This window comes from Cloeon dipterum, chromosome 2 (genome assembly GCF_949628265.1).
Source record: "Cloeon dipterum chromosome 2, ieCloDipt1.1, whole genome shotgun sequence".
In the NCBI taxonomy this organism is placed as follows: Eukaryota; Metazoa; Arthropoda; class Insecta; order Ephemeroptera; family Baetidae; genus Cloeon; species Cloeon dipterum.
Genome location: NC_088787.1, coordinates 23953629 through 23981352, shown reverse-complemented (window position 1 = coordinate 23981352; position 27724 = coordinate 23953629). Strand labels below are relative to the sequence as shown.

Below are 27724 nucleotides of genomic sequence, written 5' to 3'. Positions count from 1 at the left end.
CCGTTAATGTAATCAAAAGGTTTTTCAAATCTATCTTAGTAACATATGGGCTCACAAGCCTGAGTATGTAGAAGAATTCCAGAAATGGACCACCTCGTGTTACTTCCCCCATACTGAGGTCCATTTTTGCAACGCTAGATATAGTTTTCAAGTGCGAAATTAAATTAACGAATGCTAGAAGGCAGCAAGAAACGAATCGGAAAGCTCTCGCAAGTCTCCCAAATCCGAGTTAAATATGGGCGCATATCAGCCCGCACTCGAACCCCCACAAATCGCTATTATTATCACACTGCAAGAGCACGCAGTGCATGAAGTGCAATAATGCGAGTCAATAGCTATTTTAAATGCCGCATGTTTTTCAGAAATGAGTCAATAATTTGGTTTAGGTAATTAGCTTTATTATTTAATGTTATTTACAAAGTCGTACTTCGAACCGATAAAACAAAGCTCAGTGAAGGAGGAGGGAATTTTCTGGCGCAGAATACCACTCTTGTGTCCTTCAACGAACTCGTGGAATTGAACTCACGGTTAATACATACTCAGTTCATGCATCATTGCTCTTGCTCTTGCATGCATTCATATACAATTAGAGCTGCCATCTGGTTGAGTGCAGTTTTAGTAAAATGCTGTTTTTATAAGGCAAAATTAAGCCGCAAGTCAAGGAAAATTTCTTGCTTCCGTCGAATTAAAAGGAGGCATTTTTAAATTTATGTGCCTCGCTGCTGGAACACTCTAAAAGGAATAATTCAAGTCGTAAAGGCAGCATTATAAGCAGAGCAATGCATGTTTAACCAGGAAAAAATTTGTACCACATAAATATTTCTTATGTTTTCTTGATTTATTGTTCTGTCAAGACACAACTTACTCAAGGGGAGTCAACTTATCAACTCGCAATACCAAAACGTCGTTTTGATACTTAATATTTAGTTTTCTTGATGACGCAGGTTGAATGCATTTAAGATGATTTGAAGAAATTTATAGAAAATTTTTCCCGTTTCACCTATATAGCTTCCAACTAGTAAAATATCGAGGTGCAAACGGTCATCGTCAATTAATCCGAAACGTGGCGGCCGGCAGGGTCCTGGCTGCTTAGCATGTGGACGCCGGCGCGTGTAATCTGCACGGCGAGCGAAAGGAGCACGCACCCCTGCAAATTAAGAGGCTGGCCGTGTAATCTGGAGCTCTTCAAGTGTCAACCCCCGGCAGATCTCGCAGCGCAGGCAGGCAGGAAGGCAGGGGAAGGCCAACTAAATTTCCGCTCGTTGCTAGCCACCACCAAGGCCTGTGGCAAGTCCATTACCAACTACTTTACAAGTTGCTCTGAATTGCTTTGACCGAGCCGGGCCGCACTCACTCGCCCATCCAGATCCATCCTCCAGCTCTTTCCGTGTCCCCCTCGCAAAAAACGGGATAATCTTCGTCTGCACAGATTTTCGACCCTGGCGCACTTCAAAGGCTTCTTTCAACTCCAAAAGCTCGTTTTGTTGCTACTTTTTGCAAACCTTTTTTACGGTTTCGATGCGAATGACGAGAAAAGTTTTGCCCCAAACAATTTGAACTCATTTCATTTAGTGAATAGTGTAATTGAATGACACCGCTAAATTTGATTCCATTTTGGTTTGCAATATATGTACTCATTGCTACAAGTGGATCTGTAACAAAAAAGTGTAAATTGATGTTTTCCTCTACCCAAAAATCTCTCTGAAAATCGGGAAAGAGCTAAAATATTCCTAATAGGTTTTGTCATTTAAATTACCGTAAAAACCAGAACGTTTGCATGTAATAAAGCGGAGAGAGCTCTGTCTCCCTAGTGAAAATCATGATTAATTTTGTTAAAAAGTAAGTTTTCCTCATGAATCACACACCGTTGCATAGTTCGCACAGAGAGGAATCTAAATCAAGCAAAAATCGTAGATACTCTGCTTTTGTTGCCGAGAAAATCGCAAATTCTGAAATATTACACTGTTATTTGGTCCTGATTTGATAAAAGATGCACATCGTTGAGGTTATTTATTCAAACTAACAATAAGTCTCTACTATATCCTTAATTCAAACTAAAAGTTTGAGCTTTGATCAACAGCTAATTGCATAGTCAATCCAATTCAAATCAATAAATATAAATTGTTGCCCTGGTTCGATCCACTTCAATTTTCTTCAATGTAAGGATTGAAGACACATCATGTTAAGACAATTGACTAGGATCCTAGTAACTTTGCTGTTGTTTGCAAAAGGCGAGTAACTATAGGACCTAAATCCATCGTCGTAAACCCATCTTTACTTGAATGCAGTGTTTTAAATGTAAGATATTCCTCAAAGTTTCCTATCAATCCAGTTTCCTTCTTTAAAATGATTTCGAATGAAATTATTTGATCCATAAAAACTGCAACTATATTCTTATGTATTATAGGAATCTATTTATCCAGAGCTGAGAGTAAATTTTGTGTGTTGAAAAATGGCTGTCGTAAAAGAAACGCTCCGAAATATTTGTCTCACAGAGCCGCCGGAAACGATGGCTGATATTTTTTGTCCTCGTTTTTAACCTGCGGCCGCACATTACTCAGGCCTTATGCTGGTTGCTGGTGCGAGCCCTTTCCCTTTTGGGACCGCGTGCGTGTTTAAAGGAGGCTGGCTGCATTCATCCTGCTTCTCGGCGCGTAATCCCCGCTTTACGAGATCATCCCGAGATTGATTGCTTTCACGACTGCATTTTAATAGTCCGCGTCTCGGGGAGACGCGCGCGGCGGGCTGCCATTTTTTCTGCACCCAGACGCACTCCATTTAAGCTAAGCCTGCGGCGGAATAATGTTTTCCCGCCCCCGGGTGTGCACATTGAGATGAGCCGAATCTCCGGCTTCTTGTCTTTACCGCGCCAGCGAGAGGTAATAAAGAGCAAATCGTCCTTTTTCAGAAAGATGTCATTTCCTCTTTTTTTCGGGCCGAACCGTAAACATGTCTTTTGCCTTTTTTTCGGGCAAACAACATTATAGGAGACAAAAGACAAAAAGGCATTTTTATTTACACTGCGTGCCAAAAGTCCCTTTTTTGCATGTCGTGTTTTGAGTGTTGCAAACTTTGTTTGGACTTTGGATATTTTCGTCGACCGCTAGCTCGCTCTTCCCTCTTTCTCTCTCCCGCCTACCACACCGGCATACGTAAAGAGATGCTGGATGGATGCACGGCCGCGCGGACCAACTGGTGCCGTTCGCTGCTGGGTCGGCGGCTGGCTGCTCTTCAAGTTGACAGCACTCCATTGGCTATGCGTATCACATCAAGTACGTGGTCCGACTTTGTCAGAGCCGGGATGGCTTGCTGTGGCTCTGAGGGCGCCCTTGCCGATCTCGAATTCCCGTTTTGAATTTTTGTCTCTCGCCGAGCAATTGAACATTTAGTGGGGTGAAATACGAGCATGAAACATTTTATCGAAACACTTTTAGTTACGGAAAAAAGCAAGCATAAATTGTTAACATTGGCACTTATGAAATACGGCGTAAACTAGATGATTATATATGTGACTTTAAAAAAGAGGATTCCAAATTATCAACAAAATCTTTGAGAGAAAATTTCTTTTGTTTAATAAATGGTAAACTTGTAAAGAGGAAAGGTTATACCTGAATATCAATAAAATGTTAACCGTTTCCAGTCGAAACACCTTATTAAAATTTAATTAGAAGTCCAGATCTGGCTGTGCTTTTATATACATTTAGATTAATTAATTTTTTCTTTGATTTTCTTATTTAACTGGCAACTAAAAATCAAATTAGCAAGTTGCAAAATATTTCCAGCCTAAAACCAAGAGCGTCTTTTTCACGGAACAAGGGCGACCCGTCTCTCTCTCGCTCCCTTCGCAATTCCTCTCGATGGCTGGATGGGTTATGAGAGCACCCGTGACTACTTTTTTTATTCCGTTCAAATTTCTTTCTCGCTTCCGCGTTTACGGTTGTCTCAACGCGACCGTATTGCCAATTTTCGTTGGCAGACATCGGTGCATTCCAAGGTACGGCCCGCGTGAAATATTCATGCCAAAGTGAAAAAAGAGAGATCCGCAGTCAATTTTTCCTTGAGGCACGGCGCTATTGGAAATTGTATCGCAATCTTTTATTTTCTACTTTATTACCTCACCACGCTGTGACTTGCCATCTTCCCTGATCAAATTTTTTGGCACTCATAAAATTTGAACACGTCTCGTTCTGGTTAGGGAACTAGTTCCTTAATGGACTTAGGTTGTGAGGAATATTGCTGACTAGGAAAAGGAAAATATTCGACGGTAAAGCTAAAGAAACCCCTTTTGTTTAGAAAACAAGGTGAATTCCTTTATACCCCATACCAAATACTATTTATTTTTCTCCCATCCTTAACGCATGTTTCGCAATAAACTTTTCTACGTCGTCATTTTCAAGGCTAGCATGCATTGCAACAACATCATATACGCGCAATAAACTCGAGCACGTGCGCGCCAACTTCCATTTTTCATGTGGGGCGCATTCAATGAAGAAATCCCACTTACGCGCATTCAAAGGGAAAAAATTTTATTAGCATATAGTGAATGCAAGTGGCTGCTGCTCAAAGAGTCGACTGGCGTTGCACCGAATGAATATTATATTTTGCGCACACCATAGATTTCCACTGACTACACAACGAATAAAATGCATATTTGAAATCTAGCTGAGCAGGTCATTGCATCTAAGTCGGTTTTCAAAGGGCAGACATAAAATGATTATTCGAAATAGTACAATACTTGGAAATTCTCATTCAGTCTTGAAGCATGAGCATGTTGATTGAAGCTTGAGTCCTGTTGAATATGAAATATTTTAAAGATAGCAAAAGCGTTATATTAAAACAACAACGCATACATTCTTGTCGACACGCATGAACAAGAAGCTATCGATTCATTTTCACTTTTTATCCTTGCCTTTAATTTTGTGAGTTTAAGTTTAGAGTTTCTTCGTAGGCCATCGTGTCGTTTTTATTTTAAGAAGTTCATCATCATGCAATTCTGTATTTGCACAACCCAGTTACGTTTCTGCAAATGCCTGTCAGAAAACGACAGTAAATCTAGGAACTATCTCTCTGTGAAAACCCCTGTCAGATTACACATACATTTTATTCCGCGTGAAATTGCGTCAGACCTACCAGTTCTCTCTGGTCGTATTCGCATCAACTCGCTCCAAACACGAGCGCGAAAATCCCTCTCTTTTTGATTTCGAGCCTGGCAACCATCGCCAACCGTGCAGAAAACAGGTCACCTAAAGAGTAGTTTAGCGACATTATTCACCCGCTAGCCCAGAATCACTATTGTTGTCGAGCACCTTTCACAATCGGATTAGGAAGGAAAAGCAGCGAGATCATTACATTCTTAGCTATATTGATTTTGTTACATTAACATAGCACAGAAATTTTGTGGTATAGCACTGCAAGTGAAGAATCTCAGAAGTAAAAAAGGTACTAGATTAAAGTGATCCGATATGCTTTTCAAACCGACGAGATTTTTCCTTGCAGTGAATTGATAGACTTTGCTGTAACACTGTATATTAATTTTTTCAAATTGAAACATCCACTGAGAATTGTTGATAAACCGAATTGTTTGGTATTTCATCAGTCTTTACAAACTCTTGACGCACAAATGAACAGTTGGTCGCGCCGCTGCACTTTTTGTCTTCCGCCCAAATACATTTATCACAATAATTATGCAACAAACACACACACGCTGTGCACGCGCAGAATCTCTCGTTCCTTATTGCCGAGTCGCACGCACCAGAGCAGCTGAGTGAGAATGGCGAACGCGCGTGTTTACAGTCCACGTCACCTCATCAGGTAGTAAAACGTCAAGAGCACAAGAGATATGACCTGCGATCTCCAACTCGGGGCTGAACTTTTACTGCCGTGCTGCATGGCCGCCGGTTTCTCGCCTGTCAACAAGTAAGACCGATTATACACGGAGCAAAGTGGTCCGCTATTAATCTGCGGTGTCAAGGTTTTGCAATTCAGTGCCTTGCGAAACGTCTTGAGAATGGTTAGTGCAACTTTTAGGGCCAAGATTTCAATTGGCTTAGTGATAAGCTATCAAACAAAAGTTTGCATTGTTGATTGATTCACTTTGAGGGTGTTTTTGAATGCAAATGGAATTATTGACGCATAATTTTATTTATTTGGAATTTCTGTCTTAAATTTTTCCTCTCACCATTGAGAATATGAACGTGAATCGAGGCGGGTCGCGTGTTGGATGGCACGCAGCTATAGTTGCCCGAGTGCTCCGCCTTGGCCGTCGTGATCTCCAACTCGGAACTGTACCTTCCGTGCCGCACGACGACCCCAAGGGCAGCATCGTAGTTGACCATGCGGTCATTGTGGTACCAGAAAACATACACAGGTGGCTCAGTGCTCTTACGCAAAACACACGTCAAACGCAGCGCGGAGCCACTCTTCACGAATTTGTCCGGTGCGCCCAATATCTCAGCTTTCGCTTCTGAAATTGTAAAATTCCATTCAAAATTTTCTCAATTAGTGTTATTGAAAATTGATACACCAAATAATATTAAAATGAAGGCGACCAGTAAATGAATTTGAAGTTAATTAAAATTTAAAACTTTAAAATGGAAAAAGGCTACTAAAATTAGACTTTCTGAACTTTTATTTTCAATCAACTAGTGCCAATTCAATTGATATGCTCAAATATTTCAACCTACTACAAGAGTTTCAATTTCTTTTCTCGACTTGTTGTGACCAACACTCAAAATTACTAAAATATCCCTGAACTCACCAACAAGTTCCAACTCTACAAACAAACTGGTGGGTGGGTGCGTGGACACTTGGCACTCGTACAGTCCTGCATCTTGCTCCTGAGCAAACTTGACATGGAGGGCCCAGTCCTGGAATCAAATGTGAACCAGGCTTTTAAATCCACCAGCATACTTTTGCTCCGGGTGGCCCTGCATCTGGCTGTTTTAATTAATGGCCAAGAGCGCTGATTAATAGCTCTCGTACCTGGGCGTGACGCACGTGAGCTGTGAAGAAGCGGTCATCGCTGATGTACGTTGCCAGGCCAACGGTTAGCAAGTGGTAGTCTTTACGCCTAATCCACGAAACCTGCAATTTTAAATTTTATGTTATTGCTCATCGCTAAGAAATCTCTATTGATTTAAAAAATGCTTTAATGTTTGCATTGCAGAAAAATGCGAAATTACGTAATTTCCATAGTATATTGAATTTCAAATTTATAGCACAAAACTGAAAAACAGTGCAAAAATTAATAAATTTTTTAATTTATATAATATGCAACTAATTCATTGATACCAATACTGCATTAAATCAAAAGGCTTATTTAAAATAAAATAATTTCCCATTCAGTTATTTTGCTTCAGATTTCTCGTTCACTCTGCGATACTAATACTAGAAATAAAATTCCAGCAGCCGCGAGCAGCGGATGATTTACACAATAAAGCGACGTCTGTTTTGTGAAAGCAATTGTTTTCAGGCGACAACGTCTTTTGCTCGTTTTAGCGGCACGAAGAGCAGAGCAGAGGAAAACACGAAATAATAATTTCACAAAAGGTCTTGGCATCTGATTGTGCTGCGAGTTGGAATAAGCGAAAAAAAGCTGCTCCAGACTGGCAAAATAATTCATCTTTTTGTCGTCAGAAGTTTAAAAAGTTGGTCTCCGCTTTTTCTCCTCGCTCATCGTGTTTTTTGCATCTTGATCTCCCTCCAATATGAAGAGCGGCGGCAAGATTGGGGTCTCTCACTCTTCCTCCCTCCTTTGAAAAATCTTGAAATTATTTGTTTCTCTGGGAAATGATAAATGAGCCGGCCGGGCGCGTCGTCGTTATTTCCAACTTTTTCCTCCCCGCACGGCCCACTTTTTATCCGCGAGAACTGCACCCCAACATCTTCTCTGACGCATAATTTTCAGCTCGGAAATCTCTCAAGAGTTCTTTGCCCTCTTCTTTAATTAGTTTTTGCATCAAGATTGCTTTACTAGATAAAGAAACATTTTTTCACATGTTTAATTATCAAATTTAAGAATCACTGCTGTGACTTAAGAATTTAAGGACAGTCATATTATATACCATCTCGTGTTGTGTGGCAAAGAAATTGTCATCTATTTTTTTTTCTTTTTGCTTTTTATCCCTGTCCGAGGACCGGGAAAGGCGCGCACTGTAACTTAAAGAAATTGTGAAACTGCGAGTATATACGCATTTCTAGGCAGAAATGATTTTGCACCCACTGAATCTAGCTTTGATGTCATATTTTTTTCTGACATTACGAATTATTTACCTTGCTACAATTTTAAACAAAATTAATTAGAAAATTCAATTTATTTTTAAGTTGTATGTATTTTGAACTCTTACCGGGATATAAAGTTCTTAAATTAAATAATACATGCTCATAGGGCTCACCATGCCTTCGCCGATATCGCCAACCTCGCAGTGCATGATTGGCGTGCTGCCGGTCTGCGCGAGCACAATGGTACTGTTCTCCGAGAAGAAGACCCTGGGTTGCAACGTGGCCGGTGGCTCTGGTGGCTGCTTGATGGGCCCGATCGGTACGTGGTTGCTACGCGTCGACGACGGCTGGTGAAACTTTAAAACGGTGAGTGCCGGCGACGAGTGATGCTGATGGTGATGGTTTGCTTCTTCATGCGTAACGCCTGCGACAACAAAGCAAAAAATGGCGTGTTTAGCAATATAGTTTTTAAGTAAGAGCAATCATGTTAAGTTACACACAGATTTAGGTCACATTGAGAGTGATTTAGCCATTTTTGCTGATTTAATTTTTTTTCTTGAATATCAATTTATAAAATGCAGGTAGCGATGGGTGATACGGTTGAGTAGTTAAGGGGAACAAGACATGAAAAAATTTTGAGTTTCTCTATCTTTTATACAATTTAAACGGATTTATATTGTTTGCTTGATTTACTTCGCATTCTAATTATTACGGATGATAAGAAATGCCTTCTTCGAGTCAAATGTTCAAGTAATTTATCAATTTATTGTTTGATAGTGCGTAAAGGTTAATTTATGCTCTACACTTACGAAAAAAATTTGCCGATGTTGGAAATCAATCGCATATTTTATGTATTACACATCCTAAAACTAGAGGTGAAATGTACTTCAAGAACCAAAAAGACATTTTTTCAAAGAGATTGCCTTTAAGGGAAACAATGTTTGGTCTATCAGCCCGATTAAAAATTAATACGAAAGATATTGCGTTGTTTTTTTGAGCGCTTGAAGAGGCTGTTTGCGTGCTAAGTCGAAGCAAAGACGAGCATCAAAGGAACTCTTTATGAGTGGAGAGAGTCTGAAGCACCCGCAGGTGTTTCTCTGCATTTTGCTGATTGTGTGGCGATCCCAGAGGATTAGGAGAAAAACGTAATTAGAACCGATTCTTTGAAAGATCCTCTAATTGCAGCTCTATATTGAATTATTAAAAAAAACCACCATTCCACTCGGAATTCCGCAAGCTGATTCATATTTCATACAAACCCTCGCTCGGGGATTTCCGTCTTTTGAGAGCTTTGGCTCGATCCTCTCGGAGCAAAGGAAATTGTGGATTATTAAGCATTCTCTTTATGCGCACTCAAATCCTGAGAGCTGCTAGCATCAAAGCGCGAATCAAATCTGTCGATTCAGACAGCCACGGTGCGGATTAATGCCGCCGGCCGGCCCAATAACACACGGTGTGTGTTCGAATGCGGTACAAAGGCTTTAAAATGCCGCATAGAGCAGCCGCATGTTTGCGCCGGCCGCTCGCGTGTGAAATTCAAATGACCAGTGCAGGATTAATCACTCTGCTCTGCACAATTTATTTGTATCGAGAGGCATTATCGGTGCTCGTAAATATTGTAATTCTGTAATGATAAAACTGCCGCTCCAACAGCCTTGGTGCTCATAATATCAATGAAGATGTCCTTTAAAACGATTGTGGGTAGACAATTATTAAAACTTGTTTGTTAATGCTGGATTGCGTTTTAGTTTTGTAATATTTTGGTGATTTAGTTAAATATATTAGAACTCTTGTACTTAAAAAGGGAAGGCATTTTAACGAACGCAAATCAATTTGAGAAAATCGGAAATATCGAGAAATACGAACAAAAGAATACCTGTCACCTTTTTCTTGCTAGAACCTGACAAGAAATAAGTTTATTCGTCATATTCTTTTTCCCAATAACTCCAGCTCTTGTTGGTAATAGACTCGTGGTAACTGCTAAAAATGGTCTTGCGTTGCTTACAATGCCTTCTCTAGACCATGCAAGTGTCCAAATTTTAGAAAATTTAATAAAAATTTGTTAGTAAACTTTTAAGCTTGCTTTGTTTAAAATGAAAAAAAATATTTTGACAAATTGTGAAAATTTCATGACAAAAAAAGAAAACTATGTGGGTTGAACTTAAATTTGATGATTTTCAATAGCTTAATTCTCCTTAATGCAACAAATAGGAATGGGAGGCTAGCAAATTAAAAAAAATGCAAAAATAAAAATAATATCACACGCATAAATACTGTTATAATTTTTCAATGTGTTAGCGTTCCATGCCTATTTGTTTGCCTCTGGAAGAAACCAATGTAAAATCATTTTAATTAGGAAAAACTTAACAATATAAACCGGTCAAGAGATCGTAGATATAATCGAACCTATCAACGTTAATTCAATGTGCATTTTCTATTTATGCTAAAAAGCTGTTTTTTTAAAAAGCAATCCAAATCCACACTCAACACATTTTCTGCAGAATAGCACGTTTTAAGTAGGAAAACATTTATGTCACATTTTATGACCAATAAACCGGCGCATATATGTACAATAGGCAAGCGACGCGTGGTTCACAAAACGAGATTGAGAGGAAAACACGAGCGACGAAACAGATGCCTCGAGCAAGCCAAGTTGGACAACAACACGACATCCTGACGTGTTATTTTCAGCACGACCGGTTGCACAACATCCCTTGAAACAGGGTGCTGATCGGCTTAGCACTCGATTAGAGAGCGAGCAGACGCCGATGAATAATTCGCACAAGGAGCGTAATAGAATAGTAGATGAGCGCTTTTGACTCTATTCGGTGAAACAGTGATACAAACAAATAAAGCACAGTCTAGACGCGTTCGTCGATATTCACGCACTAGCACATGACGCAGCTTTTGATCTGATTATTAATGCCGACGAGTACAAAAGCGAAAAACACTAAAGCCCAGAGATGATGATGTGGCCCCGATGAAAAAAAAAATGGAAAAACAAGCAAGCAGAGGCAGCACGCACACGTGATTACAAGCTGTGTTGTTTGCCTCTGCTTGGCTACTTGTTTGCGACGGCGGAAAGTGCTATTTTTATTCAGTCCTGTATACTTAAATCGGTATGTAAATTTGGATGATCCAATACAAAATTTGCTCTGCGAAATTAAAATCATTGTTTCTAGATTGGCTGCATGATGTTATAAATGGCATTAAATGATATTGCGAATATTTTAGTTTGGATATGGAGGGTTAAAAAGAGGACCCAAGGATTGAGAGGGTTTATCTTTCGAATATCTGATTTCAATTGAACATTTTCCGTAAACAGTTGAAGTTTCATGGCATCTTCTTTTATCGTAGAAGCTAAAAGAAAATGAGAAAATTGTGTATCATGTGTTTGGCTAAATTTCAAGTTGTTTCATATCTTCAGTCACGTCACAAGTCTGCATTTGTTGTGTCCTCTTTCACAACGGTTATATTGAACATTCCCAGCATTCCGTGTCTCCACTGCGAGGAGTCAAATTTCACCGCAAGTGTGTCGCTCGTGCTGAAAATCTGGAACTTCTTTCATTTAAGAGCGAGAGCGTTGAGATAATGCTGGAGGAGAACGCGTTTCAGTCGCTTTTATTCCGTGGAAGCTGCGCGCCACGGCGGTTTCAAAAAGCTCGCGCGATCAATGAATGCTGCAAAACAGTGTCTCTTTTACTCGACATCCCACTACTCACTCAATTTGATGATATATTTCAGAATTTTCTAGCATATATACAGTTCAATATTTTATATATTTAAAATTCAAATTTACTCTTATTAATTAAATTGCAGAGACATAAACTTCAAGGCGAAAACATACTTTTTTATTGAATAGTGCACTGTCCGTGTTTATTGATATATGTCCATCTCTTTTTGGTTGAACTTCAAACCTCGAATAATGAATAACATCAAGAATAAGTATTTTGGAAGTTTTTGAAAAAAAATATATATTTAAGAAACCATCATGACCATTTATTGTCTCTTGAAAATATCAACCATGTGGTAAATAAAAACTTAAAATCCTATTCTACGGATAATTATTACTTCCTTCAAGAATGAGATTCAAATTTAGTACAAATTGGATAATACAAAACTTTTTAATTGGACACTCTGACCTAATGAGGGCCTCTTCCGATGGTCAATGATTCAAATAACCATGCTTCGATGACCAGGAAATTTCTTTAAAGAGTGCACTTACTTCCCTCAACACGGGCATTCATTAAATCTTTTAAAATGGCTCTATGCAACCAATTAATTTCCCCTTGTTTTATTGTAATCACTAAAATTATTATTTTGTAATAGACAGCCTTTCCTTCGTAGGAGACAACGCCCTGCTCTGGCCGGAAATAACATAACCCGTTGAAGGAAAAACCGAGCGGGGCTGCGTGGTTTTCCAACACCTCAGCGCTCGGTATTAGAGTACTCGGATCGAAATTGCCCGAGCGCAATAACACTGCCGCAGGTTCAGCTTTGGCGCACAGCTGGCGGGAGACAAAGCTCTCGTCAGGAATGTTACTTGCCTTCCGCCGGCGTAATCGATGCAGTGGAGCGCGTTAATGAAGGCCGATGCCGACTGTGCCAGGCATAATACCGACCGAGTAGAAATGACATGCCACTGCCGCCGGGGGACGCCCTTTCGAGCCCAAAACAGAAGAAGTTTGGTGGAAACTTTCCCTTTATTTGGTATAAAACGAGAACACGAGATTTTTAGGCTTGAATGAAGCCAAAAAGTCTTTTTGGTTATGCTCTAAGAGGCAACTTGGCTTTTGGCACTACTTGTTCAAGTTTATTGAGGAGGCAAACAGTCCTCATTTAGCAAGAGAGGCAACAAAATTGCCAGAAGGTTCTTTTTTAGAACGCCTGCACAGCACTTCACGTGGGCTATGAGCTAACTGGGTCCTAGGTCCCAATCCCAATAACACCGCCGAGCGGATAGCATGGTGCCTCAATGGCCGCAAAGGAGCTCGGGCCCAATGTGGCCATCTTTTCGCCTCCCCGCACCGAGGTCTTTAATTGAAACGCCAGACATTATTTGTCCGTAAGGCCGTTGGAAAGGTGCGCGAACCAGCAAGTGGTGAGTCGGCGCCGGTGCGCCTCCCAGCCCGTTGAGTTGTTTGAGTATTTTTTACCAAACTGGCACATGAAATACACGTAAGATTTTTATTTTTCTAATTAGTTTCTCAGTGGGCGTTTGGTATGCAATCTATTTTGTTAAATCGTTTCTTTGACCCCTCATCAGGCCGAAAAAATACCACAACAACCCTTCTTTTAATTAATCGACAGAAAGATGATTCTGGGCTCACTTCGGCTGTGTTATTCCAACAGAGTCTTAATTACTTGTTTAACAGAAGTGTCGCCCATTCTCACATGCTTCCTTTCTTTGTAATTGACCTGTGATACTATAATGTATTATTATGACTAAATGTGAGAATAAATAAAAACAAGAAATAAACTCATCTGCTAGGCCGGACTACTTTAGATAATTCGATTTCGTCCAGAAAATAAAACCGCGAGGTCTTCACCCGTTTGAAGCGCTCCAAAGTCGAATTCTGAGCATTTCAGCGTGCATTGCCGGTTCTACCAATTCATTTAGGCACAATCAAGGTGGCCTCGGGCGAACTGTATCATCGCGTATTAGGAGAGAGAAGGCGCGCAGAACTCTGCAGCTCTCCTGGGGCCTGAGAGACGCACTTGTTTGCTCTCGAATTTCGCGCCCACCGACGTCGAATGATTTTCCCACGTGAACGAACTTGCGCTGCCACGTACACATAAATATCAGAATATTTGATAATGCCGCGCGTCGGGCATATTTATTCTCCGCAACGGCAGGCTCCCTTAACAGATATGAGCGCTTTTAACCCTCTCGCGACGACGGACGGAATATATGTGTGTTCAGTGGTAACTTGTGTATACGGATCCCATTTCCCGATAGCTCTCCCTCATACACTTATCATGTGTACTGCGCATAATGTACGTGAGTGAGCTGACGGAGGCGAATTTCTCGCGCTTTGGTTTCTGCCGACAACTGCGAATCGTCCGCCGTGCCACTTGATTAATGGAGAACAAGGGAACAAATTTTGCACACGGAGAAATCATTGCTCACAATCAATGCTGGCTCGTATTCCAAGCTGCCATTTAGTAGAATAAATAATAATTCACCACCATGAAGCTCAACTAACCATTTGCATAGTTTAGCCACGATAACTAAGGGGTATTACAAAATGACAAGTTGTCGATTAACAAGGCAATAGATAATGGACATTATGTGGCTGTTGCCAAATACCTTGTAAACCTAACTATTTAGTATCGCAAAAGTAACTGTTTTGTGAAAGCACATTCAACAAGAAATCAAGCTCTTGAAAATCATTTGAAATGAAGGATAGATTTTTATGTGAATGAATTTTTTTTATCAAAATAAAGTTCAAAAAGTTCACTCTTTTGTATTGTGCTCAGTTATGAGCGAGTCGAGCATTTTCAACAATCGACAATCGGTGATTGATAATCCTCTGCACAGTTAATATTAATACTGTGGTTGAGGATAATTGCTGTAGAGAAGTACTGTGCTGATACGTTGTCTCTGGGGCGGAAACAGCTTGTTGCAGCGCATGAGATTAATTTATCTTTCATAATTTTACCAACCATCCTTTATTACACATTATGGAAGGACACTTTAAAATATTCTAGCTAACAAACTCCATATTCAAAACCAAACACCACACCATGAAATTCAATCTAAACAGCGTTTAGATAATAACTATCGTTTACCTGCAGTGACATCAATATAAAATATATGCTGATTGTAAAAATTGCAAAAATATGAATGGACGCAGTGATGGTTGCTCATAATATGTAATTGAATACAAAACTATTGTACTGCATCTCGTTTGAATAATTTTGAGTCAATCAGCGCATCCCATTCAGCCGCACACAATGCAGCCAACCGATCCAATTTGCAAAGAGCTTTTATGGCAGTAGTACGCGTGCGGTGCATAAAATTTTTGAGCCATAATCGCATTTAATCCACGCGTCTAATCTGCAATTTGCGATGAAATGGAATTTCGCCTCCCATCCCATCCGCTGCTGACATTTTGAATTCAATTTTCGCATTAGCGGCTGAAATTACAATTGAGAACAAGCCACTCGACGCTGTCATGACGGCGGCTGCGAGTGAAAGAGCGCTCTGACGGCGATATCAACATAATGGAGATGAAATGCATTACTCCAATTGGGCGTTTTTTTTGTGGCAACCCACCGACGAGCAGTGAGTGATTGATTGCTTTGAACACATCCCTAGCGTTGGCTACAGATAATTAAATTCTCCTGCGTTCATCCCATGCTCGTTCTTTTATTAGCAAAATTAAATATTGACATTTTTTATTTCTCGATTTTGCTCATCTATTCGGATTCTTGAGTGTTTAACCGGGTAAAATAAATATTTAAGACTTTCATTCCAGTACATATTTTTGAAGACTTCAGATAAATCTAATAATTGTTACAGTTTATATTTTTTTAAACTTTTAACTTGGTTTCATTCCTTTTTGTTTTAAAAAATTTCATGCACTATTAACTTTTTTAATTTAAAGGCCAGTGGTTACTTAATATAAAAAATAGTAGTAACTTGGATGTTTCGGACTCTTTTTTTTCTTAGAGTGACTAAAATTTCAAATTATTGCAATGATTCAAACAGTATTTCGATGTTTCCTCATTACCATTCCAAGATTTTGGTATGGATTTCATTGACTGGAATTATTTCTCCCTATGTCCTTCCGTGATGAACATATATCTTTCTATCATATTAAAAATATTTGCACTGCCACGTAAACTTTTTGTCGATTCATCCACGCAACTTTGCGAACGTCAGTTTTGCAAATCTCGCCGCGCAACAAAAAGACATCTGGACTTTTCCAGATCATAAAGCGCGAAGGTCTGGATGGTGAGGCAGTTTCCCGCCGGAATTGTTATTCCGCAATAAATTTGATGTCCTCTGGTCCAAACTGACTCGTAAAAAGTGTCGAGAGCGTTCGGTTTCGAGTTGCGACGAAAAAAATCGCGCTCTCAGGCCATTGATTTTTATTCGCGCAGCGCGCACATATTGAGTGGCAGGCGAGAGAGCAAACATATTGGGGCCACACACACACTCACGAGAGCGAGAGAGATTGCAAATCCAAATTATGCGGGCTGCCGATAACATTGTGTGCGTTGGAGAGTGAGGAGACTAATGATGCCGGCGGTCGCGCTGCCAATCTCGCAGCTGTCGGTCAAACCCCTTTGATTACCCGGCCGACCGCAAAAACTGACCACGCATTCGCAGAGAGAGAGAGAGAGAGAGAGAGAGAGAGAGAGAGAGAGAGAGAGAGAGAGAGAGAGAGAGAGAGAGAGAAGCAGCAACTCGCCGCAGCTCCGCTCACGCTCACCGCCTAATTTAATTCTCTGCAAAAATCAACACACGTCCACTACGGGGAGACAACGGATGACAGCAAACTCTTCAAATTAGGACATTCTCTGATAGTAAGCTCTAACATCAAACAGAATCTTCTTTACACAAAAAATATATATTGACCCTACAGAAAACACTCCTAGTACGTTTCATTAGAAGAAAACGTTGCACATTACCACTGTGTGTTGTGAATTGCGGAGGATTACAAAGGTTTTGGAGTAACTCTCAAATATTTTCCAAAATGTGCAGAAGAAAAAGGAAGAAATGCTTCCAATTCTTTATTTTAATGCTCTCTTTGAGCTACTTAATCAATTTTGAAGGTCGTAATTACGTAAGGTGTCATGCCCTGATAATAATATAATTAAGACTGCACGCGTTTTTTATCAATTGCTCAAGTATGTTAAGTTGTTTGTGCTCTCTTTAATGGGCTATGAATGTTATGATTTATGATTAATTTATCTTAGTTTTTTCATTATAATAAATACAAAATATGTATTTTTCTCTAAACATGTTATAAATTCGTGTGTATGAAACAATTGGTTTTTACTTCTTATAAGTTGAAGTGGCAAAATATTTACTCACTGTAAATTTTTATTTTCTTTGTGATTAATTTTCTATATAAATAAATTTACAAAATCAGTCATATTTAATTAAAATACTTTTTTGGATGCAAGCTTTTGAGCTAAAACAAATCTCAAGCGCTCAGTTAGACGTAGGTCCCAGCATCTCTCTGTAGCAGGGCGCTCTCTGCATCTGTGGGCAAAAGCGCCAACTAGTCGGGATGTATTTTCCAGGCATGAGAGACGCCAGCGGGGAAAGCGCCAACCTCTAATTCAACGATTCTTCCCTCTCTTAGCCAGAGATGGAGCAGCATCCGCCAACTGGCTATTTTCCACCAAACAAATTTTTATTTTAGAAAACGTGCTATAAGGTGATCGGTTTTACCATCGGATTTATTAAAGTTTAATAGATAATATTATTTTTAAAATCATTTTAAATATCCAGCAATTGTTTTTAAAATTATCAATTGATTTTACAATACTATCTCGCGTTCCCGTACAGCGGCTGTTTCGATCCCGCAGGCCTCGTCAGCAGTACCTAACTTCTCAAAACAGAATTCATAGCCACAGTTATTAGGTGCAGAGAATTTGAATCAGCGCACCGTTGAAAACGAACAGCAAAATTGACAACTTCAATTACGCCACAACTCCTTCCTCTTACAAAAATTCAACCAAACCAAAAATTCTATCCTTTCTTATGTGAGCTATTCAAAAAGTGAAAAACTGCTTCTAATAATACAAAAACAATTATTAATATTTCCCATCTCGAGTGTGATATTAGGAGCATTTTTCACTATTTGAAAATAGCTCCCATAAGAATGAATGGAGTTCTTTGGCTTGGTTGAATTTTTGTCAGAGAAAAATAAATTACAGGGAGATTCGAGTTGAGGGATTGTCAATTTCGTTGCTCGTTTCTCTTTTAGTTTGTACTCAGAGAAGAGAGCAGGTAGACATTTTCAACGATTACTGACTCAAAATTCTCTGCAGCTAATATTGTGGCTATGAATTTTGCTTTGCAGATAAAGTACTGCTGGCGAGGCTTCCGGGGTCGAAACAACTGCTGTACAGTACGAGAATGTGTGATATTAATTTTATTTTACAATTTTTGAATTTTAAGTCTCCCATGCCTATTTGTTCGCTTGTGGGAGCAGCCATTGTAAAATCATTATAAATTAAATTCACGACATATAGTTATTTTTCTTTGTCTCAAATGCAAATAATAATGTTGACAAATTTTTTTAGCCTTGTTCTTCTATCAGGTTTTTGCATTAATTTATAAATATAGAAGCTATATAAAGAAAAGATCGTTACCTTGAGAGAGAGAATACTATATTCCAACTTTGCAACTGAAGCGAGTCCATTTAAATTGCTTTTCCGCTATCGCGAGCTGAGCCGGTTGAATCCGGCGGAGAGTGTTATGCAACCCGCACGCCCGGTATGCTAAGCAGGATGCTGAAGACGAACTGCCTATCCGCTCCTCGCTAGCTTGTCGTAAAATTCGAGCTCTGTTTACGCTGCCATCAAAATTTTACGCCGCACTTTGGATTCCAGCAAACAGCGCTTTCGAGCGGCAAATGCGGCTAATTGGCATCGATTGGCAGTGAAAATTTACGGCAGCTTATCAATTCCATCGTTGTTATAAATAAAAACGTTTATTCAATAACGGCCGCGTAATGAGGATTTGCATCCCAGAGGTCGAAAATTAATTTCACTTGGGAGCAGCTCATCGATGCGAACGTTACACATCCTGATATTATTATGAGCTCATTTGTTTCCCGTCTGTCTGCGCTGCACCGAGGGACTCGCCTAATCTGGAAATGAATGGATTCTCTCTCCGCCACTGGGAGCATATTCTGCTTCTCTTTGATCAGGCTAATCGGAATTGAGAATCTGCGATTATTTCAGTTCAAAATTACCCTTTGCTAATCAAAGGCACGTGAATAGGTTTTTAGAACAGAAATGAATTATTTTATTAACAGAATATCAGATAAATCGTCCGGGCATATTTAGTTAAATGGATGCAATGCGTAGGCTCCAATACTTGAGAAGAAATAATTTAAAAATAAAAGTTGAAAGTTTTCGGATTTTATATATAACTGTCATAATATTTTTTGCAGTATTGTTTTTAGATTATTGTTCTTATTTATTCTTGCTTTATATAGTAAAATACAATATAATGTACATTAAAATAAAATTGTATACAAAGCAAGAGAGGGAGAACAGGACTACCGAAAAGATGCTAAAACGATCCATCACAAAGTAATATCACGCCGCACTAAGCCGCAAATTACATTTTCTTCCACTAATCACGTTCATTGTACACTTGCCATAAGTGCTTCTTGTAGAGGGAAGGAATTCAGCTACGGTGCAGCCCTTGAACTCTGGTGGCAGATCGTTTCACGGTTGTACCACTCTAAAGGAAAATGCACGCTGGCCGAAAACACTGCGCGCTGGCGGCGGCCGCAGCCTCTGGTGCCGGTCGTTCGCTTCGCCTCACGGTTGTTGAAGTCGATGGCACCTCCATCGCACCTTTTGAAGAAATTCAAGTCTGTGTAGGCTAATTGAACGTGCATGTTGATGGGCATGATGTTCGCCTCTTCAGGCCATGGATAAAGCGCATCGCCCTTTTCTGCACTCTTTCCATTTTCATCGTGTTTGCCTGCATGGTCGGGTGCCACGCAGGAAGTCAGAAGATTATAAGGACTCGTCACTTGAAGACTCGTAATACGTTTTTTAAATCCAAATTTAGCTTCCGATGTATGGGTTGTATGTTAAAAATAACTAATTTTCAAGGAAAAAGGGTAATCGCAATATAGTGAAAACCCTACTGATCTTTTCTAAACGTTAGTCAATTGTCAAATACAACACACATTTTTTGTGAGTGATTCATAAGTACATATCACATCGAAATCTACTCTGTTTGTAAATTTTATCTAAGCTGCGTCAGCCGTCGTTTTATTTCTCTTTATCTGGGAAGCCATTTGCTAACTAAGTTTGAAAGCGAGAATGAGCATCTTTTCGCCCGAGGTCGTTGGAAAGTCAATAACTTCAAAGAAAAACTTTTTGACGGGAGAAACGCTTAATTATCGCCTCTTCCTACCAGCGGGAGATGAAAATTCGCAAAATGGGAGAATGGCGTTTGAGAGATTTGGATTTAATTAATGCGCCAGAGTTGGCACGTTATGCGGAAAAATCAGCGCGGTGCACGAATGAAATACATACGTATCAGTTCTCGGGTGCAGACTCTTTTGCACTTTATTTTAATTCAACAGTGATGCAGAGTCGGTGGCTTTTAATATAAACGCGCAGTGCGAGAACAACACGGACGCTTTTAAGGCTTCGCCGTTTAACCTGCTGCGAGCGGAATGAGAGGAGAGTCAGAAAAGAGGTTTTTGGAATATATAAGAAATGAAAACGTTGGAAGAGCGCGGCAAAATCCTTGAAATCATCCAAGTGTGCAAATGTTTCGCTTAGCCCCATTTTCAGCTTTGAAATGAGAGAGGAGCACTTCGCTATATTCATAAATATGCAAGTGAATTTGCACAATCACGCTGCTGCTTGCTTTACAAGAAAAATTTTCTGCGCTGTTGCATTTTTTCTGGAAATACCTTTCCTAGTAAAGTCAAATTTAGAAGCATGTATTAAAATCAAATGAAACTCGTTCCTCTACTAGAAGCTTTACAGGTTTGTAACAGTTTCAAAAGATTGCTGTGTGCAAAAAGTTACGCTTATTTTAAAAGTTTCAAAATAATAATTTTAATCTATTTCCAGCCTTACTTATTCTTGGTGTTTACATTGCTATTTAACAATCAAGCATATTTTTATAATATAATAATATTAACATTTGAAAGCTATAAACCAACTCACAGACCTCTCACGGATTTTTAGATGACCTAAATATCTCAACAAATTCCTATGCATGCTCTTTATTTGAGCTCAACCACTTGCCCTCTTTATTTCCCATCTCCATCATTTATATTAACAAGCATAGTGAGCTCTGTCTGCAATTAAAATGCAAGCATCTGCGGGAAACTTTCAGGAAAACTTTTGCCTCTGAGCATGCCTCTTCTTTTCGCTGCTATTTTGTGATGCATTGCGGCGCGCGGTGAAAAATCGGCGGCGAAACATTATTGTAATGCTGAATGTGAGCAGCAAAGAAATGCGAGCGTAATTTGGAGGCCGAAGCAAGCGTAAAGATGCAATTTCCATGACAAAGTGCGCGGAATTTATCACCGAAGCAGACCAATTTCTCGCATTATTCATGACTCTCGGTGTGGGCAAAATTGCTCATTCTCGGCACGAGCCGCACAATTCGCGTATGATTTGACTAGCGTATGTAAACCTCGTTTCCGCAATTCGTCAAAGACGGCGCTCTTGAGGAAACCGAAAATGCTCCCTCTAACTGCAGCCATTAGTCTCGATTCTCGATTATTCCAACCGCGAAACGGAAATAAATGGACCGATTTGCTTGTTCTCGTCAACGAGAAATTCAGCACCATATTTTTAAAACCACGTTTGAACTTAAAGGGGAACAAGAGACGAAATTGGTCTTTTGTTTTTCTCCAAAACCTCCTCCCTACAGTAGTTTCCCCCCTGAACCCATCTTTCAACAACGACCTGGAACGTCACAAAGAAGAATAGTTATGATTGTTTTTAATAAAGATTAAAAATTAACCTAATTGTTTGAGCCTTCAGCATCGTCAAAAGGGGCACAACACACACCAATAAGACTACGATTCTTTGTTTGACCCAAAAAAGTATAGATAAATTATTATGAAAATTATAAATTATTAACAAAAGGATAGTCTTCAGACTATCCTTTTCAGTATAATTGACCGTATGAAATATAAGCAATATATTGTAAAGGATTAAATATGGCGTCTCATTCTACCCATTTTCCCGTGGAACCACTGATCCAAATTTTATTTCTAGAGCCCTTCCTCAATTATTAGCAACGATGCCATTCTCTCCTGTTCACGTCCTTTAAAATCTCGAATCCGAACGATTGAATTGCGTCGGGAGCGAAAGGGGATCGAAATTACGACGTCTTTTCCCATTTATTGCGAGTTTTGCCTCGCTTGGGATTTCACCAATCGGCACCTCTGCTGCTACACAGAATCAACGTCGCTTAAAACGAAACTCGAGCTGATTGAATCAATCTTCGGTGATGTAATCGCATTTGCTCGCCTCCGTGCGGACGATCGTCGCGGAGCAAAGTGTGTATCGACTGAAAAAGCAATTTCCCGGCTCCACCGCCGAAACTTTGAAACCCGCAGCTCGCACAGGCACGTACAAACGCACTCTGAATGTGAAAGAATGAAAGCAAACTAATTGGAAGGAGAGGAACCAATTAGTGAATTCCAAAACTTTTTATTTTCAAAATACATTAATTTAATAAAAGTGCTTGGAAAGAATTTTCTTTTGACGAAATTTAACGATATAGGGATTCATGAGGAATAAAACATCTGCAATTTATTTCTCCAATAAGAGCATTGATGCTCCCACTTTTCAATAATTTCGTGGATTCTATTTTGTTCTCTCATTCATTTTTTTAATATCTTGTGAAGAAATCAATACTCTCTAACATTGTATAACAAAGGATATATTTCATTCAATTACGTATGAACTTTATCGAATTTATTTGTTAGTGCCACATTGTAATATTAAGTTATTTGCACCCTCAGCTTGAATGCAACATGATACACATACGAATTTGGTATTCAAAATTGTTTTTTAGGAAATTTTCTACAGCACTTTTTCAAATGTGAATGAAAGTTTCATGGCAGGTGCCCACTTAACCAGGATATAAGCCAACATTAATTTCATGCTGCCAATTCTAGCAAAGCTACTCCTAAACCAAACGAATTTTGGTCTTGAAAATTACATAAATTGTTATTTTTTAATTAGCTATACTACATACTCGATATTGAAACACATAAAGCAGTTTTGAATTTTAAACAACAGTGTGTATGCTGGAATGAAGAGGCTCTCGAGTATCTCTCTATATCGTAGCTCCTTTCTAATTTAAAAGCGAGACATGTTTTTATAGCTTGCTCAGCTTTTGCAGCACAAATCCTTTCTCTGCACGGAAGAGCAGCTCTATGCAAATAATGCAATCACGCCCAGCGGCGGCCACGGTAGCTGCGGCGGATGAGGATAAAGCTGCCCGAGGCGTATTTCATAAAGTTGGTCATAAATTAAAAAAGATGCATTATCGCTTGCCAGCAGCAGCTTTATTACGTTCCCATTCACTTTCTTCCTTTGCATTTTTAACTCCTCTGTTCGCTCTCCAATGTTGCATAGAGCGCACGGTCTCTCACCTCTTTCTCTCTCCATCGTCAAAGTGCATTTTGCTCCACTTTGTCCGAGGTTGGTAATTGCCCTCGAATTGCAGGCCCCTTTTCGCGGAGAATGAGACAGGCACAAAGGCAATTTCGTGTCCTTTGTGTGAGTGTGTCTTTTCTCTCTCCGACCCCCTCGCGATTCGTCTCACAAAAGAATTAAATCAGAACGGGCTTGTCCAAACCAGCGCAAACAGACGCGCGACAGCCACTTTGCACCTGCTTCCATTCCAACGAAATTAATGTTGGAATTTCCTCTGATGAACAAGCGGGTAGGTACAGAAAATGGAGGGCGAATAATGACTTTCTGAAAAATGAATCAGAACTTTGTTAAAAATTAATCCGAGGAGAGAAGTTGAGATCTGATTAAACAGCGAGGGAAATTTTCGACCATATAATTAGTGCTGTGACGCATCAGAAGTGTTTTTTTTCAATCGCTAGAGCGTCAATTATCATTTTTCCAAGAAGAATCAAGCCCAGATTTAAATACAGAAAAACACCCGTCGTAAATAAGAGCTATTTTTAAGATTTGAAAGTATTTTTGCCGGAATTTTTTTGTGGCATAGGTGGCATAGCTAAATTATAGATCAGAGGAGGTCTTCAGATTATTTATAAAGGATTTTAAAAAGAGATTTTGTTGCAATAAAGGTAACTTTTTCAAAATCGTTCGTAAAAATCTTAGCCAGGATAGTTCCTTGACTGATGACTGCCTTCTCCAAGTGGGAAACAATCCCGTAAAAAAAGAGCACGGGGTAGAGATCGGATCACGACATTGATTTCAAATACAACGCCAGACAATCTCATTTTACCAATTTTTACTATTACAGAATATCAAGCCGGAGTTCTTATATAAGCATGTATTGAAGTCCTCGATCATTGCATCTTTCTCTCAAACAATGACACTATAAAGGACTCAACTTGAAACTCGTATCTGCGTTAGATTCCGCATGCAGTGGATTTATTGCATGATTGTAAGACCTTTGATGTCTTACAACTCCAAGCATTTCCTCGCCTTTTGAAAATGCAATCGCTCAAAGTACCAGCCACACGCGTCTTTGTTCTTCCCTCAACAAACCCTTCAATCAGGCCTGTAGTGACCTACTTAATCAAAGTTGTCGACTTAAAGGAAATCCAGAGGGCGATTTGTCGCCACTCGAGCCGCCTATTTCCGCAAATTAAAGCGTAAAATGTCGGTGGGATGGAAGTGCTGAGAAGGGAAGATGTGCATCACGCGTCTTCTTTCTTCCGGAGAGTGGCGCAGAGATGAGGGTTGCGCGCTAATGGCCGCTCTCGCGGTGGCGGCGGCTGCGGGGGTGGCGATTTTTCAAGTTGATAAGACCTCACGCGAAGCCATATTAATGACCCTCCAACCGTTCGAGATTTATTCGCGATAAGCCACTTCAAACACAATCAATCAACTTAAAGAATGGCAGCGCCAATTATCCCCCGCCGGGCCTGGCTAACTCGGCCCTTATTGACAAATCGCCGCCCGCCCACTGACGAATTCATTTCGCACTTTTCTTTCCGCCGCAGTGCGAATTAGTCGATCGATTTAACTGTAAATTTTTATGGAGAGCGGTAGATTAAATCTAACAGTTAGGTTTTAGAAAGTGAAATTCGAATTATAGAATTATATTTTGAGTCTTTACTTTACAAATGGTTTATTTTACATATATATATTGAATAGTTTTGTCATAAACACGTTAAAGAGATTTTCGCTCATATAGTTGCAATAGTTTATATTCTCAAAATTAAAACTTTGGGAATGAACTTCAATTTTCCCAGGTTGCCATTTAATTTTCTGAGTGAGAATGTTTGTACGCCAATTAAGCGGCGAGCACTGTCTTAATATTGAAAATTATTTTTTATTCTTCACCGTTAGATAGATCATGACGAAATTATTAAAATCGAGCTAAATAATCATTGAAAAAAACCGTTTAATTTTCGGAGTAATTTGGGCAATTCTGAAATTTTACTGTTCCTCCTGATTTGATTATTGTACCTAACAATTTGATCAACTCTACTACATAACTGTGGTCAACAATTTGAATTAATTTTCCTTGCTTACCCATATCAAAACAACTTTATATGTGGGGCTTAAACAACTGATTCAACAAAGAAAATGAAATTTGAAGAAACAGTTTTTCCAAATCCATGGAAAAAAGAGCAAATTGAATTATAAAAAGGCTCAATAAAAATCTCTCTGGTTTAAAATGAAGAAAATTGCGTAAAATTGAAAATTATGTAAAGTTCATTTGCCATATAATAATAAAAGCACGCAAAATTTCCCCTGGCAATATCAATTATTAATTAAAGAAATTCTTGCCAAACAACCTGCGAAAGTGGCACAGGTAATTCAAACAAATCACCCAATTCTGCACCTGATACACGCACGTTAAGTGGGTATTTGCGTATGTTGTGGGAGAGCGGAGCGAGTTAACGTGCATGCCTTTGAGCGGAACGAGCGGCGAAAGAACTCGGGACTAATAACAGCAGAGGCGGAGAACGAGCAAACAAAAGTGCCACCGTGAATGCATTATTTAGCCTTTCGCTTGAGCAGCCGAAATAGCTCTCATGCCGACAGCGTGTTGTCGTTGCCGGCTTCGAATTGCAACAGCAGCAGCGGCGGCGGCGGCAATGTGCTCCTTTGGCGCAATTACGTGCACGACGGTCGGCGACTCGTTATTTGCAGTTGACAACAATATCGTGTGATTGTAATTGCTAGCGGCTACATGGAGAATTATTCAGAGCTCTCTGCGCGTCAGGACATACACGTGAAAACACTCGAATTCAGTGCTCTGCTTGCCGTGTGCACATAGCAAAAAGCAGCGTGTTGTTACTGGAAAATCAGCTGGGGGCGTCGAATGATCGACCTTTGCCTTTTCACCAAGTCTGATCTATTTCCTTTCATCGATAACCTTCTGTATTCTATTACTCGAAATAAACATTGGCTGACAACTTTCAGGTTATAACTCAGACTAAATTCACCTGCTGAACTTTTCACTCTCATTATATTTCCAATACGCAAAAAATAATGCTCGTTAGAGGCAATATTTGTTATGAAAATTATAAATCAAACAAAATAAAATTTGAGTGTAATGGGTTGTAAAAACTGCAGACTACATCAAAGCGTACATATTTTAAATTGTGGATAATTACAAGCAAATATTAATTTCAATTTGAAACACAATTTTTGCCTGAAGCACTCTGTACATTTTTCAAAAACTCTTATAGTATAGTTATTCTAAAATACACAAATCGTTAACGGAATTTCATTTGCACGGTATATTCTTAAGTAAATTAAAAAATATAATAGAATATGAGAAAGACGAACCCTTTCTTTAGCCATATACAGGCTTGCGAATTGCACAATAACATCGACGCTGCAAGGGATGAGCTCATTGCCCGACTCAGTAGAATGGAATGAATCAATTAATCTATTATCTCCTTAAGTGTATGTTTGATTTCCACAGAGTTCCCTTACTGAAAATAAGACCATCAGAAGTAATACAGGCAAAATAAAGTGACTAATTGCTAATTCATGGCTCATTCACACCATTATGCTTTACTCAGAAATCTTAAAACTTTTTTCAGTAGTTTTGGTCTAATAGTTTAAATTTGAATTTTTTGGTATTCCATGTTTCAAATTGTTATTTTTTGTCTCGTTAACATCTGTCATCGGAACATCAGGTTGAGATTATCTTTTTTATAGTATTTATTTAGTTCTTCACGTTCTTCATTAAAATATTTAAGTCTCGACTCTCAGATGCAGATATTATCGCATTAAAATGCAACTTAAATGTAAATAAATGATACCATCATAAAGTTTTAAGGCGCACGAAAGTTAAGTTTTAGTCGACACTGTCAATATTTTGTATTAAAATTAAAAAATCTAGCTATGACAAACATGTATTTAACAATGAATTCAAATATCGTGTTTTGCACTCAATCAAAACACCGTCGGCGATTTAAAAATTTTGTCCTTAGCTCTTTTTTTTTAAAAAAAAAACGGCAAATACCCACAAGCACAGAAAATGAACCACGGTCTCGCATAAACGCATGATCTGTATGCAAATAATTCTGCTGGCTCGTGAATATGCTTTGAAACGTTTTTACCTCGGTGAAATTGCGTGCACGCT

The 27724-nt window shown here is 39.3% G+C and overlaps 1 protein-coding gene across 1 annotated transcript in view; it reads right to left on the bottom strand.

Moving 5' to 3' along the window:
• Nucleotides 1–5335: 5335 nt before the first annotated feature.
• The window catches only part of LOC135937006 (zwei Ig domain protein zig-8-like), a 32155-nt gene continuing 9766 nt past the window's right edge, over nucleotides 5336–27724 (bottom strand). The window contains exons 2-6 of the mRNA XM_065480045.1: nucleotides 8394–8644; nucleotides 6982–7083; nucleotides 6758–6866; nucleotides 6179–6463; nucleotides 5336–5906 (exon numbers count right to left, since the gene is read on the bottom strand). Coding sequence (XP_065336117.1) covers nucleotides 5800–5906; nucleotides 6179–6463; nucleotides 6758–6866; nucleotides 6982–7083; nucleotides 8394–8644 — 854 coding nt within the window. The 3' untranslated portion in view covers nucleotides 5336–5799. The remainder of the gene's footprint in view (nucleotides 5907–6178; nucleotides 6464–6757; nucleotides 6867–6981; nucleotides 7084–8393; nucleotides 8645–27724) is intronic.